General features: G+C 42.1%; 1 protein-coding gene across 7 annotated transcripts in view; it reads left to right on the top strand.

The window, feature by feature from the left end:
- The window catches only part of TFB1M (transcription factor B1, mitochondrial), a 179,521-nt gene that overhangs the window by 9,949 nt on the left and 148,031 nt on the right, over window positions 1-21,541 (top strand). For all 7 annotated transcript variants that reach the window (XM_056567057.1, XM_056567058.1, XM_056567056.1 and 4 more), the window contains exon 3: window positions 19,693-19,844. In XM_056567057.1, coding sequence (XP_056423032.1) covers window positions 19,693-19,844 — 152 coding nt within the window. The remainder of the gene's footprint in view (window positions 1-19,692; window positions 19,845-21,541) is intronic.

Raw genomic sequence — 21,541 nt, 5'->3', positions numbered from 1 at the left:
ACAAGACAAGGCTTCAGTATAGGGTGCAGGAGTACATCTGCACTGAACGGACCCAGGACACAGCAGGTAAGAAGGTAAAATCCAATTTATTTGATGCAACGCGTTTCCCTGCACAAGCGCAGATTCATCAGACATCATGCCTGATGAATCTGCGCTTGCGCAGGGAAACGCGTTGCATCAAATAAATTGGAGTTTACCTTCTTACCTGCTGTGTCCTGGGTCCGTTCAGCGCCGATGTACTCCTGCACCCTATACTGAAGCCTTGTCTTGTACCTTTACGTTGTGTAATCCACACCAGGAGGGACGCAGAGGGACCATTGTATCCAAGCGATTTCTATTGTTGTGTATGAGGCTACACAACCACCCAGGGTGAGCAGTTTAAAATTAGCTTCTACTCTCCCCTCTCCCCATCTCCGGTGGTATTACCCTATGGAGCGCATTCTCTCCTGTTTTTAGAACAGGAACTGTTTAGAGCAGGAGAGTTTTTCTTTGAGGATTTGCTCCTGCTCTGGACAACAGAGAGCACTGTGGTCAGACTGAAAATAACTACACAAATTTCTCTGTAGTATATAGCAGCTGATAAGTACTGAAAGGTTACGATTTTTTTAATATTTTATTTACAAATCTCTTTATCTTTCTAGCATCAGTTGATTTGAAAGCATTTATTTTCCACTGGAGTACCCCTTTAACCCCTTAAGGACTCAGGGTTTTTCCGTTTTTGCACTTTCGTTTTTTCCTCCTTACCTTTTAAAAATCATAACCCTTTCAATTTTCCACCTAAAAATCCATATTATGGCTTATTTTTTGCGTCGCCAATTCTACTTTGCAGTGACATTAGTCATTTTACCCAAAAATGCACGGCGAAACGGAAAAAAAAATCATTGTGCGACAAAATCGGAAAAAAAACGCCATTTTGTAACTTTTGGGGGCTTTCGTTTCTACGCAGTGCATATTTCGGTAAAAATTACACCTTATCATTATTCTGTAGGTCCATACGGTTAAAATGATACCCTACTTATATAGGTTTGATTTTGTCGCACTTCTGGAAAAAATCATAACTACATGCAGGAAAATTTATACGTTTAAAAATGTAATCTTCTGACCCCTATAACTTTTTTATTTTTCCATGTATGGGGTGGTATGAGGACTCATTTTTTGCGCCGTGATCTGAAGTTTTTATCGGTATGATTTTTGTTTTGATCGGACTTTTTGATCACTTTTTATTCATTTTTTAATGATATAAAAAGTGACCAAAATACGCTTTTTTGGACTTTGGAATTTTTTTGCGCGTACGCCATTGACCGTACGGCTTAATTAATGATATATTTTTATAGTTCGGACATTTACGCACGCGGCGATACCACATATGTTTATTTTTTATTTTTTTTACACTGTTTTATTTTTTTTATGGGAAAAGGGGGGTGATTCAAACTTTTATTAGGGAAGGGGTTAAATGACCTTTATTAACACTTTTTTTTTACATTTTTTTTGCAGTGTTATAGGTCCCATAGGGACCTATAACACTGCACACACTGATCTCTAATGCTGATCACTGGCGTGCATTAACACGCCTGTGATCAGCATTATCGGCGCTTGACTGCTCCTGCCTGGATCTCAGGCACGGAGCAGTCATTCGTCGATCGGACACCGGGGAGGCAGGTAAGAGCCCTCCCGGTGTCCGATCAGCTGTTCGGGACGCCGCGATTTCACCGCGGCGGTCCCGAACAGCCCGACTGAGCAGCCGGGTCACTTTCACTTTCACTTTAGAAGCGGCGGTCAGCTTTGACCGCCGCTTCTAAAGGGTTAATACCGCACATCGCCGCGATCGGCGATGTGTGGTATTAGCCGCGGGTCCCGGCCGTTGATTAGCGCCGGGACCCACGCGATATGATGCGGGATCGCGGCGCGATCCCGCTTCATATCGTGGGAGCCGGCGCAGGACGTAAATATACGTCCTGCGTCGTTAAGGGGTTAAGGCATTATAACTACTGATTGTTCTGCATTGCAACTTTATTACAGTCTAAGGACACTTTCCCACGTGCCGTATTTTGCTGCGTATTTGCTGCTGCATATTTTCTTTCCCATTGAACCTCAATGGGAAAGAAAATATGCAGCAGCAAATACGCAGCAAAATACGGCATGTGGGAATGCACCCTAAATGCAGTTTTATTTAAATGCATTATATTACATTTAGGGATTTGTGAATATTGATTTGGGTTACAGTGTGATAATTATACAATCACCAATGTGCATGTATAAATTGTTTGGCACATTCCTGTGTTTTTTTTAAATGGGCACTGTCAGATACAAAACTTGTTATATGTTGTACATCTTGGCACAACATTAACCTTTCTAATATACTTCATAAGAAAATGTTATTTCCTTTATATAGAAATCATGGCATATAAAATCATGGCTTTGTCCAAGCTGAAGCACAGGCATGGACAAAGTCCAGTAAGTGAGGGTGGGCTAGCACTGTCTGATAGGACTCCTCTGTGCTCTCTCTTGTCCTATCAGACAGGAATGAGCACAGAGGAGTGCTATCAGACAGGAGAGAACACAGAGGAGTGCTATCAGACAGGAGAGAGCACAGAGGAGTGCTATCAGACAGGAGAGAGCACAGAGGAGTGCTATCAGACAGGAGAGAGAACAGAGGAGTACTATCAGACAGGAGAGAGCACAGAGGAGTGCTAGCCCACCTTCACTTACTGGACTTTGTCCATGCCTGTGCAGAAAGGGTATTTAACCCTTTAGATGCTGTGATCAATGCTGACCACAGCATCTAATTTGAAAGTAAACATCATTGTTAGCTCAGAGGAGCTTACCGAACCCCCACAACATGATTGGTAAGCTAGAAAGGCTGAGGAGGGTCCCCTTACCTTCCGCCGATCGCCGACTCACGGATGTAGCCTGACTTAACCAGGCTAGATCAGCGAATAGCCGCTCATACTGTATAATGCCATGCCATAAGCATAGCATTATACAGTTATGCAATCAAATGATTGCATATAAAAGTCCCCTATGAAAAAAAAAAAAAAAATAAAAAGCAATGAAAAAGTCCCATCAAAACAAAAATGGTACCAATAAAAACTATAGATCACAGTGCAAAAAATTTGTCCCTGTATACGAAAAAAAAAAAAGTTATAGAGGGAGATTTATCAAGGGATTTAAGCAGCTTTTTTTGCTTACATAAGACACAAAAAGTCGCACGTGCGCCTAAGCATTTTTTTGTGCAACTTCTGTGGGTAAGCAAAAAATACAACTCTGCCCTACCTAAGCAATTTTCTGTTTTTACTTTCAGTGGTCCAAGATTTATCATTGCGAAAGTTGCACGGAAGCAAGTAAATGTCGCAAACCCCCTTCAAAAAGTTACACGTGTAAGCAAGGTCAGACCTGGCTTACAAACTTGCCTATGAAAGCATTTTCAAAAAGTTGCACTTGAGATTTTTTGTGCTACTTTTTTTACTTTCATTTTCACAGGCATGGTGGGATTAGTGGGTAGGAGATGTACAGGAGGGTGACAAGCTTGTCGGCCGCCCGTACATCTCCCGCCCACGCAACACTACTACAACTCCCAGCATGCACTTACTGTAAAGACATGCTGGGAATTGTAATTGTGCGGCATGGGGGAGATTGTGTTAGATGGGCGGGTGGATGACAAGTTTGTCACCCCCCAGCACCGCATGACTACAACTCCCAGCATGTCCTTACTGTAAGGGCATGCTGGGAGTTGTAGTAGTGCAGTGGGGGCAGGTGACAAGCTTGTCACCCGCTTGCACATCTCCCTCCAGCATGACTACAACTCCCAGCATGTCCTTACTGTAAGGGCATGCTGGGAGTTGTAGCCATGCGGTACGGTGCGGGCGGGAAATGTGCGGATGGGTTACAATAAATCTACTAACCTATTTTCCTTGTTTTTTTCCTTCTTATTTCAGATCCGTGTATCCTGTGGACTACGACAATGACCAGTGTTTTTTTTTTCTTTTTTGTTTAATGTTAATAAAATGGTTAACAAGGGCTTTTGAGGGAGTGTTTTTTGGGATAAAAGTTTTTTAACAGGATCTTTTTTATTTTATTTTTTTAAATTTACTTTACAGGCTTAGTAGTGTAAGCTGTCCTATAGACAGAATCCATTAGTAAGCCAAGGCTTAGCGTTAGCACCAAAACAACTACCACTAACCCCTAATTATTACCCCGGTACCCACCACCACAGGGGTGCCGGGAAGAGCTGGTACCAACAGGCCCAGAGCGTTAAATATGGCGCAACTGGGCCTAGGCGTTATTTAAGCTTGGGAGGGCCAGTAACAATGGTCCTCGCCCACCCTGGTTATGTCAGGCTGTTGCTGCTTGATTGGTATTTGGCTGAGAATGAAAATATGGGGAAACATATGCATTTTTTTTGTTTTTTTCCACATAAATAAATAATAAAAGAAAAATGCATAGGGTTCCCTGTATTTTTATTCTCAGCCAGATACTAGCCAGCCAACAACAGCCTAATGTTACTAGGGTGGGTGAGGACCATTGTTACTGGCCCTCTCCAGCCTAAATAACCCCAGCCTGTTACCGCCTAGGCCCAGGAGCACTCCGGGCCTTTTGGTAGCGGCTCTTTCCGGCACCCCTGTGGCGGTGGGTACCGGGGTAATAATCGTAGGTTAGCGCTAGCTGTCTTTGGGGCTAACACTAAGCCCCGGCTTAATAATGGACTCCATCTATAAGACAGCTTCCACTACTAAGCCTGTAAAGTAAATAAAAATAAACACATTTAAAAAAAACTTTTATTCCAAAAAAATACTCCCCCACAAGCCCTTGTTACAAAATGTTGTTAATATTAAACAAAAAAACGCTGATCTTCGTAGTTCACCAAATCTGATGTAGCCCACAGTATAGATGGATCTGAAATGAAAAGAAAAAAACAAACAAACAAAAAAAGGGTTAGAACATCTAGGCGGAAAAAAATGTAATAGACATACATAATAAAATGGTATTTTATTATTCCAAAGTGATTCTATTGGTTTTTGCTTATGTGAGCCAAATTTATCAACCCCCTGTGATAGTATGATAAATATGTCACACATAAACAAACCCAAAGCAAAAAAAATAAAAAATATGCCTACAGAACTCTCTTACCAAAGCAAACAATAATAAATGTCGCCCATAGTGATCAGAAATGGACAATTTTATGCATACCAATCTTGTGAAATAAATTTAGCAATTTTTTTAAAGCAGCACAATAATAAACTATATAAATTAGGTATTGTTTTAATTGTGTTGACCTACAGAATAAAGATAATGGAGGAGATTCATCTTTGCTTTTACTGCATTTTTTTTTGTCTATGTTTTGTTGCAGTTCAGGCGCAAGCAGTATATTTAGCGACTTTTATGCGTCTTTTTTCTTTTTGACCATGCAGTGGTCACGTATTTTTGTTTTTTGACTTTTGTCAAAAGTCGCTATTTTGTGCGCAAAGGTACTTATTTAGGCGCAAAGCTACACCACCTACCAGTAGGCGTGATAATCACTTCTACCTTCCGCAATTCAACTTTTAACCTCTTGTGGACGACAGCGTCCCACTCCCCTTCTATGATGTGCTCAGGAGCTGAGCACGGGTCATAGCTTGGAGGTCCTGGCAGCTATCTGCCACCAGGACCCATCTCTAATGCCAGACATCACCGATCACCGCGATGCCCGGCTTTAATCCCTTAGACGCCGCAACCAAATTTGATTGTAGCGTCTAAAATGCAAGTAAAAATGTCCCGGCAACTCTGTGAAATTAAATGGGCACTGTCAGATACAAAAACTTTTGATATGTTAGAAAGCATGCAAAACCAATAGGTTTTGCACTTGCTTTCATTAGAAAATGTTCAGTATTTCATACTGAAAAAGCCAGTCCTCCTCCCCTGTCTGCTTGGACACATACTAGTCCTGCTGTGTCCAGGCGTCATGGACACACTTCTTTGATTGACAGCTGTGAGTGCAGGGCTCACAGCTGGAGGAAAAATCCTCCCACTGTCAGCTTGTGTCCCACTACTGTCAGGGAGGACAAGCTGGGAGTTGTAGTTTTGCTAATGCTAGGGGAAATGTGAACAGACAGCATACTGAGGGAGGGGGCGGAGACCTGCACAGTGAGGCCACGCCCCCTCCCTTTGAGAGGAATTCAGACTAGTGAGCTAAATAAAAAGTGTAAAAAAAATAAAAATGAAGGTGCTAGACACATAAAAATTACATGTCCATGGTCAGGATTAGGTATTGAGTGATATATTTAAAAATAAATTTTTGTTGGATCTGACTGGTACGCTTTAACTTAAAACACCTAACTTTCCAAATTCAGGACCCGGGAAAGTGTCTACTTCCCTCCCTCACAAGTGTCTAGAAAAAAGTGTATGTGGTAGAGCTTTTCCCACCACAGCAGAGCTGCTCAAAATTCATAATCCTGCTGCATCTTCTTGATAAATAAGATGCATGCTAGTCAAAAAGTATTTGACTATGTTACAGGGCTGTAAAGTTAGTGTAGTTCATAATATAGTGTCTGTACCTGTGTGTGAAGGTGGTCTCTCAATTGTTCTGTGATTTTTGCCCCAATATAAATTTTTAACAGCATACACAATTACTCAGGTCTCAGGTTTTCCTAAGGTTGCAGTGCAGCCAAGACATGACATAACTAGTCAGGTGTTCAAAGGGAGCCAGTCCTGTATCAATGGGTGGAGCAACCGCTGGGTGGGAGAGACATCATTCTGCAACTAATTGTATTTTTGCTGGAGGCACAGCTGGAGGCACCCTAGTTAAATAAAATATTGGTCTTTTGAATGAAATGCAGCTCATTTGTGTTTCAATGAGTAGGGTGGCTGATGTGTGGGAGGGAGGAAAGGGAGCTTACACTTGCAAACAAGGAACTATGGGATTTGTAGTTTGAGAGAACGAACTCCAACAGGAAACACCAGTTCACAAAAAGATAGCCACAGCGTTATGGTAATCTCACAACATAGCCATTTAGCCCCAAGACAAGTGCGGATCCTTCTTTATCATATCCATTAGTGTCTGGTGGATAACCCCTTTAAGGCCAAAATGGGCTTGAGGGATTAAAACCGGGCTTCTTCTGTCTTTATTTGTATCTTAAATTATACAGCCTTCACATTCGGGCTCAAAGTCAGTCCTGCTTGTCTTAGCACTGACTAAACATTATAGGACAGCATCCCTACCTAAAACAACAAAATTGGCATCAAGAAGAGTTACCTCATTCAAGTATCATGTGACCCACAGGTGGCTACAAATACAAACAATAAGATCACAGCAGCAGAACAGTAGTGCTAAACCACATGAGAAATATAACCCGTTTTATATTGCAATACTGCTAAAGAGAAAAATAGAGGCCCCTTGCCTATCACTTGAGAAAATAGTGTGCAATATCCCACCACGACAAAGCGACCTCACCTGGGGCTACACTATAGATATTCATCTCTTGGGCTAGCACTAAGCCTACAGTTTCTGGGCATGTAACATTCAGCTATTACCACCTAGTGGAATGGGTATATTTTTCTATATAGCAGTATTGCAATGTAGAACATGTTGTATTTCACATATGACCAAAGCTAAAATGAGGACCTTGTCTGGAAATAACAGGCCCCTCTATCAACTTACCTTTCATTCCATTTATCTGGGTCTTCTCTTGTTTCCTGAATCACCATCACTTTTACTTTGCAGGATACTTCAGGAATAAATTGGACACAGGTAGGCATTCTGTGCTACTTACCCTTGGTGGGTAACCTGGTTAACTTTCACACACGAGGTAACAATCACTTCACATCTCTCTTGGTCCTAGGAGTCTGCTTTGACACACTTGATAATGTGATGTAGTGTTGCATTTTATGATGGTACAGTGTAGTTAGGAAAAACTGTGCTGAAGCTATGTTTTCAGTGCTGCTGGTTCGTATGGTACTGATTAAAGAAAGACACAATCGTATTAACATCCCATTTAGTGGATTTCCTTAGTACCAACAATACCTAGTTGGACACAATCAGTGTTGTATGGTATTAAAGGGGTACTCCGGTGGAAAACTTTTTGTTTTTTAAATTAACTGGTGCCAGAAAGTTAAACAGATTTGCAAATTACTTCTAAATCTTAATACTTTAGTACTTTTTAGCATCTGTATGCTACAGAGGAAATTCTTTACTTTTTGTATTTCTTTTTTGTGTTGTCCACAGTGCTCTCTGCTGACACCTCTGTTCGTTTGCTATTGGGATTTTCTCCTGCTGTGGACAGTTCCTGATACAGGCATCAGGTGTCAACAGAGAGCACTGTGGACAACACAAAAAAGAAATTAAAAAAATAAAGGTTTTTCTCTGTAGCAAACAGCTGCTAAAAAGTACTGAAAGGAAATGATATTTTTTAATAGAAGTAATTTACAAATCTGTTTAACTTTCTGCCACCAGTTCATTTAAAAAAAAAAAGTTTTCCACCGGAGTACCCCTTAACCCCTTAAGGACCGGGGGTTTTTCCGTTTTTGCATTTTCGGTTTTTGCTCCTTGCCTTTAAAAAATCATAACTCTTTCAATTTTGCACCTAAAAATCCATATGATGGCTTATTTTTTGCACCACCAATTCTACTTTGTAATGACGTCAGTCACTTTGCCCAAAAATCTACGGTGAAACGGAAAAAAAAATCATTGTGCGACAAAATTGGAAAAAAAACGCAGTTTTGTAAATTTTGGGGGCTTCCGTTTCTACATAGTACATTTTTCGTTAAAAATGACACCTTATCTTTATTCTGTAGGTCCATACGATTAAAATGATACCCTACTTATATAGGTTTGATTTTGTCGTACTTCTGGAAAAAATCATAACTACATGCAGGAAAATTAATACGTTTAAAATTGTCATCTTCTGACCCCTATAACTTTTTTATTTTTCCGTGTATGGGGCAGTATGAGGGCTCCTTTTTTGCGCCATTATCTGAAGTTTTTAACGGTACCATTTTTGCATTGATAGGACTTACCTGTACGCCCTTGGTCCTTCAGGGGTTAAGGACCGAGCCCTTTTTGACCTTAAGGACCAGAGCATTTTTTTGAACATCTGACCACTGTCACTTTAAACATTAATAACTCTGGAATGCTTTTAGTTATCATTCTGATTCCGAGATTGCTTTTTCGTGACATATTCTACTTTAACTTAGTGGTAAAATTTTATGGTAACTTGCATCCTTTCTTGGTGAAAAATCCCCAAATTTGATGAAAAAAAAATGAACATTTTGCATTTTTCTAACTTTGAAGCTCTCTGCTTGTAAGGAAAATGGATATTCAAAATAATTTTTTTTTGGGGTTCACATATACAATATGTCTACTTTATGTTTGCATCATAAAATTTATGAGTTTTTACTTTTGGAAGACACCAGAGGGCTTCAAAGTTCAGCAGCAATTTTCCAATTTTTCACAAAATTTTCAAACTCACTATTTTTCAGGGACCAGTTCAGTTTTGAAGTGGATTTGAAGAGTCTTCATATTAGAAATACCCCATAAAAGACCCCATTATAAAAACTGCACCCCCCAAAGTATTCAAAATGACATTCAGTAAGTGTATTAACCCTTTAGGTGTTTCACAGGAATAGCAGGAATGTGAAGGAGAAAATTCAAAATCTTCATTTTTTACACTCGCAAGTTCTTGGTGGGGCTGTATACAAAAATACAAAAACAGAGCTTCCTATTGGGCAGTATGTTTGTACTAGGTGGAAGAAATAGGTGGATATGAATGATGATCTCACCTTGCAAGGTTGTGTTGGTACACAACAACCTTGTGGACGTCAGGTAGATATGATCCCTTTTGATGTTGTTTGCGGTGCAGCCGTCCGGGTTGCTCGAGATGTGTGGCAGCACACTCGATAAGCTGGTTTGCGGGGTCTGGAAAAAAGGTTCCCGGGATGTTCGGCGTCAACCGTAGATGGAATAAAGATGTGGTGAGTCTCAGTTATTTAAAAGTGTTCTTTATTGCCGTATCAGACGTGTTTTGAGGTCTTGCACCTCTTTATCAATGATTATGGCATACATACATAAAAGCATTATCACTGGCTTTTTATAGTTTCTAAAATGGGCGCCGGAGAGTACAATTGGATGAGTAAAAAGAATGTCATAAGGCTGCGCTCTGGTGTGTTGTAGTGGCGCTGTCTGATGACATAGGAGTGTTTCATTCATAAAGTAAAAAAAAAAAAAATTATCACTTTTGTTAAGCAGTAAAATGTGGCCATACATTAAAAGCAAGGATTGCGAAAATGTTCCATGTTGTATGAGGAGGTATAGTGTTATGCGGTGATGCAAGTATGTCAGATGTGTTACTTCTGTTTTTAGCAATGGTTGGATGATGCGTGTCTGATGCCAGGTGGTGGAGATGTCCTATTGACAGAGATGCTGCGTGAAATGTCATTTGTCGGGCCGTTGCGCTTTTTTCTGCTAGATGGTGGGTACCATGGCTGGTTATTTCGTGTACATGTTTGTAACTATTTTTATTTTAATTTGTAGAAGAGAGGGTTTCGGTTATTGATGCAGTTGTCTCTTATTGCCGGATGATCGGACGGGGATTGCTGTGCTGGTTATTACCAGGTGTGTGGTATGGTAGGTGTGTTTTGGTATATATGGATATGGGGATGGCAAAAGGATGCTGTGGTGCTGTCATGGTTTAGTTTGTGGAGAGGGTGTTTTGTTAGCGCTGGTGTGTATAGATGTGACAGCAGCGGTTTCATAAGATGGTACTGCAGCGCTTTAGAATGTATGGGCTTGTAGATGGGTGTTATTGATTGTAGGTGGATGGCATGCTGTATGTGACTGCAGCGGTGATCTCTAATGATGGTACTGCAGCGCTTAAAAAAAAAAAAAAAAAGGTAGGGGGGGGGAGGGGCCTGTGGGTAGGTTGCGAGAGACGTGTGTGTAGTTGGTATTATGTTGTGTATGACATGCTGTACGCTATGTATGTGGGATAGGTGGTGTTCAATGGGCTGCCTGTGAAAAATGGGTGATAGGCTGTATTTTGTTGGGTTTTGGATTGGAGGACAGTATGTCGTGGGTTGGGTATTGTGTTGGGGTTGTGGAGTGGTTGGTATTTAGGGATTTTCGGATGATTTCCCATTTGGTGGTTTTCTGAAGATTTTCCAGTGTTGGATTCCGGGTGTATAAATTATTATATATTGTCAATATTTTCATTAAGGCCCAAGGGGGTTAAAGTGTTGATCTTGAAGATCCAAAATGACTCTCTCCTACAGAGTCTTTCAAATCTATCATTGCAGTTGTCCGATATCTGTTCGATTCCAGTGATTCTGAATTCTTTGAAGTTGTTGTTATGTTTTTCAGTTGCGTGTCTGGATACGCTGTGTTTGGGAAATTTATGTGTGACATTGAAACGATGTCCACTCATACGATTTCTTAGGGTTTGTGAGGTTCGTCCAACGTATTGTAGACCACAACCATATTCTATTAAATAAATGACATGGGTTGAGTTGCAGTCTATTCTAGATTTTATTTTGAATGTTTCGCCTGTTTGGTTGCTTTTGAACGTTTTTGCATTGTGGTTGATGTTTATACATAATTTACAGTTTCTTACTCCGCATCTGAAGCATCCATTTTGGTCCATGGTTGTATTCTTCATCTGTTTGTTCTTTGGAAATTCTTCTCTAAGGCGACTGGGAGCTACCATGTTTTTTATGGTTTTTGCACGTCTGTATGTGAATCCTGGTTTATTTGGAAGTACTTTTTTGAGAATGGGGTCTTGGAATAGAATCTTCCAGTGTATTTCCATTGTTATTGATTTTTTGTTTGTCCGCAGTATAATCCGTAATAAAGTTGTACTTGTGTATTGTTCTTGTCCCTTTTTTTTTTGTTTGGAGTTTTCCTTGTGTGTTTTTGACTATTGTCCTTGTGGATGTATATGTTTTTTCATAGGCTGCTTGAATTATTTTTTTGGGATAGCCTTTTTCCAATAGTCTTTTTTTTTATAATTTTGCTCTGTGATACAAAATCCGTAAGTTTGGTGCAATTTCTATGAAGTCTATGAAATTGACCAAAGGGAATGTTTTTTTTTTCCATTTATGGTAATGACAGCTGTTGTATTCTAGAAGGCTGTTACACGTTTTGCCCCATCCTTTGCAAATCTCTACATGGGAACCTATGAAGAACAACTCATTTACAGCAGACACCAGTGGAGAAATAACATCATCCTGTATAAAAGATACATTGATGAACTTCTCTTCATCTGGGAAGGTTCGATAGAATCATTCCAAAATCACTGGAATCGAACAGATATCGGACAACTGCAATGATAGATTTGAAAGACTCTGTAGGAGAGAGTCATTTTGGATCTTCAAGATCAACACTTTAACCCCCTTGGGCCTTAATGAAAATATTGACAATATATAATAATTTATACACCCGGAATCCAACACTGGAAAATCTTCAGAAAACCACCAAATGGGAAATCATCCGAAAATCCCTAAATACCAACCACTCCACAACCCCAACACAATACCCAACCCACGACATACTGTCCTCCAATCCAAAACCCAACAAAATACAGCCTATCACCCATTTTTCACAGGCAGCCCATTGAAAACCACCTATCCCACATACATAGTGTACAGCATGTCATACACAACATAATACCAACTACACACACGTCTCTCGCAACCTACCCACAGGCCCCTCCCCCCCCTTTTTATTTTTTTAAGCGCTGCAGTACCATCATTAGAGATCACCGCTGCAGTCACATACAGCATGCCATCCACCTACAATCAATAACACCCATCTACAAGCCCATTCTAAAGCGCTGCAGTACCATCTTATGAAACCGCTGCTGTCACATCTATACACACCAACGCTAACAAAACACCCCTCTCCACAAACTAAACCATGACAGCACCACAGCATCCTTTTGCCATCCCCATATCCATATATACCAAAACACACCTACCATACCACACACCTGGTAATAACAGCACAGCAATCCCCGTCCGATCATCCGGCAATAAGAGACAACTGCATCAAGGACCGAAACCCTCTCTTCTACAAATTAAAATAAAAATAAATAAAAATTGTTACAAACATGGACACGAAATAACCAGCCATGGTACCCACCATCTAGCAGAAAAAAGCGCAATGGCCCGACAAATGACATTTCACGCAGCATCTCTGTCAATAGGACATCTCCACCACCTGGCATCAGACACGCATCATCCAACCATTGCTAAAAACAGAAGTAACACATTTGACATACTCGCATCACCGCATAACACTATACCTCCTCATACAACATGGAACATTTTCGCAATCCTTGCTTTTATTGTATGGCCACATTTTACTGCTTAACAAAAGTGATTTTATTTTATTTTTTTAAACTTTATGAATGAAACACTCCTATGTCATCAGACAGCGCCACTACAACACACCAGAGCGCAGCCTTATGACACTCTTTTTACTCATCCAATTGTACTCTCCGGCGCCCATTTTAGAAACTATAAAAAGCCAGTGATAATGCTTTTATGTATGTATGCCATAATCATTGATAAAGAGGTGCAAGACCTCGAAACGCGTCTGATACGGCAATAAAGAACACTTTTAAATAACTGAGACTCACCACATCTTTATTCCATCTACGGTTGGCGCCGAACATCCCGGGATCCTTTTTTCCAGACCCCGCAAACTCGCAAGTTCTTGTAGACCCAATTTTTGAATTTTTGCAAGGGGTAAAAAGGAGAAAATTTTTACTTGTATTTGAAACCCCATTTCTCTCGAGTAAGCACATACCTCATATGTCTATGTTAATTGTTCAGTGGGCGCAGTAGAGGGCTCAGAAGGGAAGGAGCGACAAATGGTTTTTGGGGGGGCATGTCACCTTTAGGAAGCCCCTATGGTGCCAGGACAGCAAAAAACCCCACATGGCATACCATTTTGGAAACTAGACCCCTCAGGGAACGTAACAAGGGGTAAAGTGAACCTTAATACCCTACAGGTGATTCACGACTTTTGCATATGTAAAAAAAAAAAATTTATTACCGAAAATGCTTTGTTTCCCAAAAATTTTACATTTTTCAAAAGGTTAATAGCAGAAAATACCCCCCAAAATTTGAAACCCAATTTCTCTCGATTCAGAAAACACCCCATATGGGGGTGAAAATTGCTCTGCTGGCGCACTACAGGTCTCAGAAGAGAAGGAGTCACATTTGGCTTTTTGAAAGCAAATTTTGCTCTGGGTGCATGCCGCCTTTAGGAAGCCCCTATGGTGCCAGAACAGCAAAAAAAAAAACCACATGGCATACCATTTTGGAAACTAGACCCCTCGGGGAACGTAACAAGGGGTTAAGTGAACCTTTATACCCCACAGGTGTTTCATGACTTTTGTATATGTAAAAAAAAAAAATATTTGTTTAACCTAAAATGCTTGTTTTCCCAAAAATTTTACATTTTTAAAAAGGGTAATAGCAGAAAATACCCCCCAAAATTTGTAACACAATTTCTTCCGAGTACGGCGATACCCCATATGTGGCCCTAAACTGTTGCCTTGAAATACGACAGGGCTCCAAAGTGAGAAAGCCATGCGCATTTGAGGCCTAAATTAGGGACTTGCATAGGGGTGGACATAGGGGTATTCTACGCCAGTGATTCCCAAACAGGGTGCCTCCAGCTGTTGTAAAACTCCCAGCATGCCTAGACAGTCAGTGGCTATCTGGCAATACTGGGAGTAGTTGTTTTGCAACAGCTGGAGGCTCCGTTCTGGAAACAGTGGCGTACCAGACGTTTTTCATTTTTATTGGGGAGGGGGGCTGTGTAGGGGTATGTGTATATGTAGTGTTTTTTACTTTTTATTTTATTTTGTGGTAGTGTAGTATTTTTAGGGTACAGTCACATGGGCGGGTGTTCACAGTAGTTTCTCGCTGGCAGCTTGAGCTGCGGCAGAAAATTTGCCGCAGCTCAAACTTGCAGCCGGATACTTACTGTAATCCTCCGCCCATGTGAGTGTACCCTGTACGTTCACATTGGGGGGGGGGGGGGGAGAAACATCCAGCTGTTGCAAAACTACAACTCCCAGCATGTGCGGTCTATCAGTGCATGCTGGGAGTTGTAGTTTTGCAACAGCTGGAGACACACAGGTTGTGAAACACCGAGTTTGGTAACAAACTCAGTGTTTTGCAACCAGTGTGCCTTCAGCTGTTGCAAAAGCTACAACCCCCAGCATGTACGGACAGCGGAAGGGCATGCTGGGTCTTGTAGTTATGCAACAGCTGGAGGCATACTACTTTGGCTGGGGATGCTGGGGATTGTAGTTATGCAACAGCTGGAGACACACTGGTTTGCTACTTAACTCAGTGTGCCTTCAGCTGTTGCAAAACTACAACTCTCAGCAGTCACCGACAGCCAACGGGCATGCTGGGAGTTGTAGTTATGCAACCACCAGATGCACCACTACAACTCCCAGCATGCACTTTAGCTGATGTGCAAGCTGGGAGTTGTAGTTATACAACAGCTGAAGGTACACTTTTCCATAGAAAAATGTGCCTCCAGCTGTTGCAAAACTACAAGTCCCAGCATGCCCATAAGGGCATGCTGGGAGTTGTGGTGGTCTGCCTCCTGCTGTTGCATAACTACAGCTCCCAGCATGCCCTTTTTGCATGCTGGGAGCTGTTGCTAAGCAACAGCAGGAGGCTGTCACTCACCTCCTGCTGCTGCTCCACGATGCCGCCGCACATGTCAGTCCCTCGCCGCCGCCGTCGCTCCTGGGGCCCTGATCCCAACAGGGACGCCGGGGATCGGGGTCCCCAGCACCCGGGGTCTTCTGCCCGCACCCGCTCACGTCCTCCGGAAGAGGGGCGGAGTGGGTTGCGGGAGTGACACCCGCAGCAGGCGCCCTGATTGGTCGGCCGGGAAACCGGCCAACGAATCAGGGCGATCGTGAGGTGGCACCAGTGCCACCTCACCCCTGCTGGCAATGGCTGTTTGGGCCCCGTTCAGCCAGTAATTCCGGGTCATCGGGTCACTGGAGACCCGATTGACCCGGAATCCGCCGTAGATCGCTGGACTGAATTGTCCAGCGATCTGCGGCAATCGCCGACATGGGGGGACATAATGACCCCCCTGGGCGATATGCCGGGATGCCTGCTGAACGATTTCAGCAGGCATCCGGCCCCGGCTCCCCTCCGGCTAGCGGCAGGGGCCGGAAATGCTCAGGGCGTATCCATACGCCCTCGGTCCTTAAGGACTTGGAAACGGGGGCCTATGTCCTTAAAGGGTTAACCCCTTATGGATGCCGGGCGTATCCATACGCCCCCGTTTCAAAGTCCTTGAGGACTGAGGGCGTATGGATACGCCCGTGGGAATTCCCGTCCCCACCGCTCGCCGAGCGGGGACCGGACAGGGGTGACTGCTGATATCTAGGCACTACTGATATCAGCAGGCACCCCATGCAAACACCTGGGGGGGGGTCCCGAGACCCCCCCCCCCCCCATGTCGGCGATCGCCACAAATCGTCGGTGAATTTAGACCAACGATTTGCAGCTTTTCCGGGTCAATCTGGTCTCTGGTGACCCGGAAAAAAGGGTGAATGGGGCTGTCCGAGACAGCCCCATTCACCCTTACCCAGCAGGAGTGAGGTGGCACAGGTGCCGCTTCACGATCACATGATTGATCGGTCGGAACGACCGATCAATCACGACCCTGCTGGGTGGCGATCGGGACGGCGAAGATGGCGGAGATCGGCGTCGGAGGAGGTCTCCTACCTTGCCCAGGTCCGGCGGGGTCCCCTCGGGATCGGTGGCGGCGACAGGAGCAGCAGGATCGGGGTATTAAGGTTTACTTTACCCCTTGTTATGTTCCCTGAGGGGTCTAGTTTCCAAATTGGTATGCCATGTGGTTTTTTTTTGCTGTTCTGGCACCATACGGGCTTCCTAAAGGTGACATGCCCCCCACCCCAAAAACTATTTGTCGCTCCTTCCCTTCTGAGCCCTCTACTGCGCATGCCGAGCAATTAACATAGACATATGAGGTATGTGCTTACTCGAGAAAAATTGGGTTTCAAATACAAGTAAACATTTTCTCCTTTTTACCCCTTGCAAAAATTCAAAAAATGGGTCTACAAGAACATGCGAGTGTAAAAAATGAAGATTGTGAATTTTCTCCTTCACTTTGCTGCTATTCCTGTGAAACACCTAAAGGGTTAAAACGCTGACTGAATGTCATTTTGAATACTTTTGGGGGTGCAGTTTTTATAATGGGGTAATTTATGGGGCATTTCTAATATGAAGACCCTTCAAATCCACTTCAAACCTGAACTGGTCCCTGAAAAAAAGCGAGTTTCAAAATTTTGTGAAAAATTGGAAAATTGCTGCTGAACTTTGAAGCCCTCTGGTGTCTTCCAAAAGTAAAAACACGTCAATTTTATGATGCAAACATAAAGTAGACATATTGTATATGTGAATAAAAAAAAATTATTTGGAATATCCATTTTCCTTAAGAGCAGACAGCATCAAAGTTAGAAAAATGCAACATTTTCAAATTTTTCATTAAATTTGGGGATTTTTCACCAAGAAAGTATGCAAGTTACCACAAAATTTTACCACTATGTTAAAGTAGAATATGTCACAAAAAAACTATCTCGGAATCAAATTTATAAGTAAAAGCATTCCAGAGTTATTAATGTTTAAAGTGACAGTGGTCAGAATTGCAAAAAATGACCGAGTCCTTAAGGTGAAAAAGGGCTCAGTCCTTAAGGGGTCAAAGTTCGGTTCCCCCGTTCTGCCCACCCACAATAGTCTGGGCAGATTGGGGGAACCGACGGTGACCGGTGGCAGAGGTCACTTACCATCGGCGGCAGCAGTGGGTGGTGCTCGGTGGCAGCGATCACGTGCAGCTGGCTCCCTGGTGCAGACTGCGGAAGCCGGTGAGTTGCCTAGCAACATCTGGAGGGCTATAGTTTGGAGACCACTATGCAGTGGTCTCTAAACTGTAGCCCTCCAGATGTTGCAAAACTACAACTCCCAGCATGCCCAGACAGCTGTTTGCTGTCTGGGCATGCTGGGATTTGTAGTTTTGCAACATCTGGAGGGCCACAGTTTGGAGATCTTTGTGCGGTGGTTTCTTAACCGTGGCCCTCTAAATCTTACAAAACTACAACTCCCAACATGCACGAACAGCAAACTGCTGTCTCACCATGCTGGGAGTTGTAGTTGCGTACCTCCAGCTGTTGCATAACTACTCCCAGCATGCCCTTCGGGGATCAGTACATGCTGGGAGTTATAGTTTTGCAACAACTGGAGACACACTGGTTGGAAAATACTGAGTTAGCTAACTAAAGGTTTTCCAAACAGTGTACCTCCAGCTGTTGCAAAGTACAACTCCCAGCATGCACGGTCTGTCAGTGCATGCTGGGAGTTGTAGTTTTGCAACAGCTGTAGGTCGTCCCCCCATATAAATGTACATTCACATGGGTGGGTTTACAGTGAGTTTCTTGCTTCAAGTTTGAGCTGCGGCAAATTTTCCGCTGCAATGCAAACTCCTAGCGGAAAACTCACCGTAATCCCCCGCCAGTGCGAATGTACCCTAAAAACACTACACTAACACATAATAAAGGGTAAAACACTACATATACACCCCCTTACACTGTGTCCCCCCCCCCCCCCCCAATAAAAATGTAAAACATATCGTTCAGCAGTGTTTCCAAAACGAAGCCTCAAGCTGTTGCAAAACAACAACTCCTAGCATTTCCGGACAGCCACTGACTGTCCAGGCATGCTGGGAGTTTAGCAACAGCTCGAGGCACCTTGTTTGTGAATCACTGGCGTAGAATACCCCTATGTCCACCCCTATGCAATCCTTAATATAGTCCTCGAATGCGCATGGTGCTATCTCACTTCGCAGCCCTGTCGTATTTCAAGGAAACAGTTTAGGGCCACATATGGAGTATTTCCGTACTCGGGAGCAATTGTGTTACAAATTTTGGGGGGCTTTTTCTCCTTTTACCAATTATGAAAAGGAAAAGTTAGGGTCTACACCAGCCTGTTGATGTAAAAAAAATTAAAATATTTACACTAACATGCTGGTGTTGCCCCATACTTTTTATTTTCACAAGCAGTAAAAGGAAAAAAAGACCCCCAAAATTTGTTATGCAATTTCTCCTAAGTATGGAAATACCCTATATGTGGGTGTTAAATGCTCTGCGGGCGCACAACAAGGCTGTAATAAACTTCCTACTGTACTTTATTGTAGCCTAGTTTTAAACAAGTTGTCATAAGGGTTCCACTTTTTTGCTGGACTAGCTGCAGCGGGGAAATGAGTGTATAAGGAACCTAGTGCTAGTGTTCGGTGAACAAGAACATATGCTGGAAAGGAGACCACTCTATTTTTATTTCTGTATTATGACCAGAGGGACCGAATGATTTTATGATGAAATATCGAGCTCTGTGCCGTCAGGTTGTCAAATATTTTTTTTCATAGATGAGCTGCATGCCATGTATATTTTATTCCCAACATTACTATAAAAATGCACCATATATCAGTGGATATTCAGCAGCTCTAACCTTTTTTTCAGAGAAATGGAATACACTGAGTTTTGTTATTTCCAGAGTGATGGATGTTTTTGTACTTCCCACAGCCAGATGGCATGATTCAGTTTTTTTTTCCTGACTTTTCTGCATGTACGAAAGTTATATTAGTTGATGAAAATTCTTGTTTTTCAGATAAAATTGTACGGAAAGCTGGGAATTTAAAAAAAGCTTATGTCTGTGAGGTTGGCCCGGGGCCAGGAGGAATTACAAGAGCTATACTAAACAGCGGTGTTGAAGAACTCCTGGTGGTTGAAAAGGACACTAGATTTATTCCTGGACTCAAGGTATATATTTTATTGTGTGTTACACATAACATTCAAATGCTCTGTTTGGATCCCGTTTGCTTTGCTTTACATGCACCCTCCGAATATTCCATTACTCCCATAGAATTATATGAAGTGTGTGTGGTTGCCTCTCTATTTATTCTCCACTTGAATGCAATGTCCAGCAGCCACTTCACCAGGCTAGATAGGGGACCCTTATACTTCAGTTGGGAACTCTAAAATATTTATGAAAATCCTGTGTATATGCTGTAAAATATCGAGGATAGTAGTAACCCTTAACCCCTGAAGGACACAGGGATTTTCCATTATTGCCCTTTTTTTCCCTTCCTCGCCTTCTAATAGCCATAACGGTTTAAATTTTCCAGCTATAGACCCATATAAGTGGTGTTTTGCACAACTGATTGTACTTGGGAATGACATTACTCATTTTACCACCATATCTACACGCACAGCTAAATCATGGGGTCCCAATCAGCTGAGAGGACGGTGGGAGATCACTAACTTCCCATTGGCGCAGGAAGCCATGGCAGCCTGAAGCAAATGACTGCCGAGAACACTGATCAATGCTATTCTATGGAGTAGCACTGTTATTTGTTTACAATCTAAAGATTGCATGTAATATTCTCCTATGAGGACGTAAACATAGTGAAAAAGTTAATTAAAAAAAAAGGTAATAAATTGTTAGTAAGCCCCTTACCCTTTTCCTTATTTTTTGTAAATAAAATAATGTAAACAACAATTAACATAAACCTTTGTGGCGTTACCGCGTGTGTAAATATATGAACTATTAAATTGGCACAGTTAAAAATACCAAGGTGCAGAAATGCATATTTTTGATCACTTCATATACCAGAAAAATATGTTATAAAGCAAACAAAAAATGTTACCAATAAAAAAAAAATCATGGTGCAAAAAATGAGCCCTTATATAGCCCAGGTTACAGGAAAATAAAGGTATAGGGGTCAGAAGAGGGAAGTTTTAAGCATACAATTTTTTTTACAAAAAGTAATATATTTTTTTTAACCCCTTAATGACAATGGACGTACATCATGGTGCCATGACGTACATTTAACGCACCATGACGTACATTTACATGCCATATATAAATACAGATCACGGCCTCTGCTGCAGTGCGGTACTTTGAATGGATGACAGCGCTGCTGTGGGGATCCGATCATCCAGCATGGAAGAAGGAGGTCCCCTCACCTTGCTCCGACTGTCTCCAGGGGTCTTCTGCTCTGGTCTGAGATCGAGCAGACCAGAGCAGAAGATCACCGATAATACTGATCAGTGCTATGTCCTATGCATAGCACTGAACAGTATTAGCAATCAAAGGATTGCTATAAATAGTCCCCTATGGGGACATAAAAGGTCTAAAAAAAAATGTAAAATGAAAAAAGGAAAAAAATTTGAGAAATCCCCTCCCCCAATGAAAAAGTAAAACGTCCGTTTTGCCCATTTTACCCCCCAAAAAGCGTAAAAAAAAATTAATGCACATATTTGGTATCGCTGCGTGCGTAAAAGTCTGATCTATTAAAATATATTGTTAATTATCCCGTATGGTGAGCGGCGTAAACGTAAAACAATATAAAAGTCCCAAATTGCTGCTTTTTTGTCACATTTTATTTAAAAAAAAAAAATGATTAAAAAATGCATAAAAAGTTAAACCTAAGCAAAGGTGGTACTGATAAAAACTA

The sequence above is a fragment of the Hyla sarda genome, chromosome 3 (genome assembly GCF_029499605.1).
Source record: "Hyla sarda isolate aHylSar1 chromosome 3, aHylSar1.hap1, whole genome shotgun sequence".
Classification (NCBI taxonomy): domain Eukaryota; kingdom Metazoa; phylum Chordata; class Amphibia; order Anura; family Hylidae; genus Hyla; species Hyla sarda.
The sequence above is the reverse complement of the archived record's forward strand: the minus strand, read 5'-3'. Positions and strand labels throughout refer to the sequence as shown.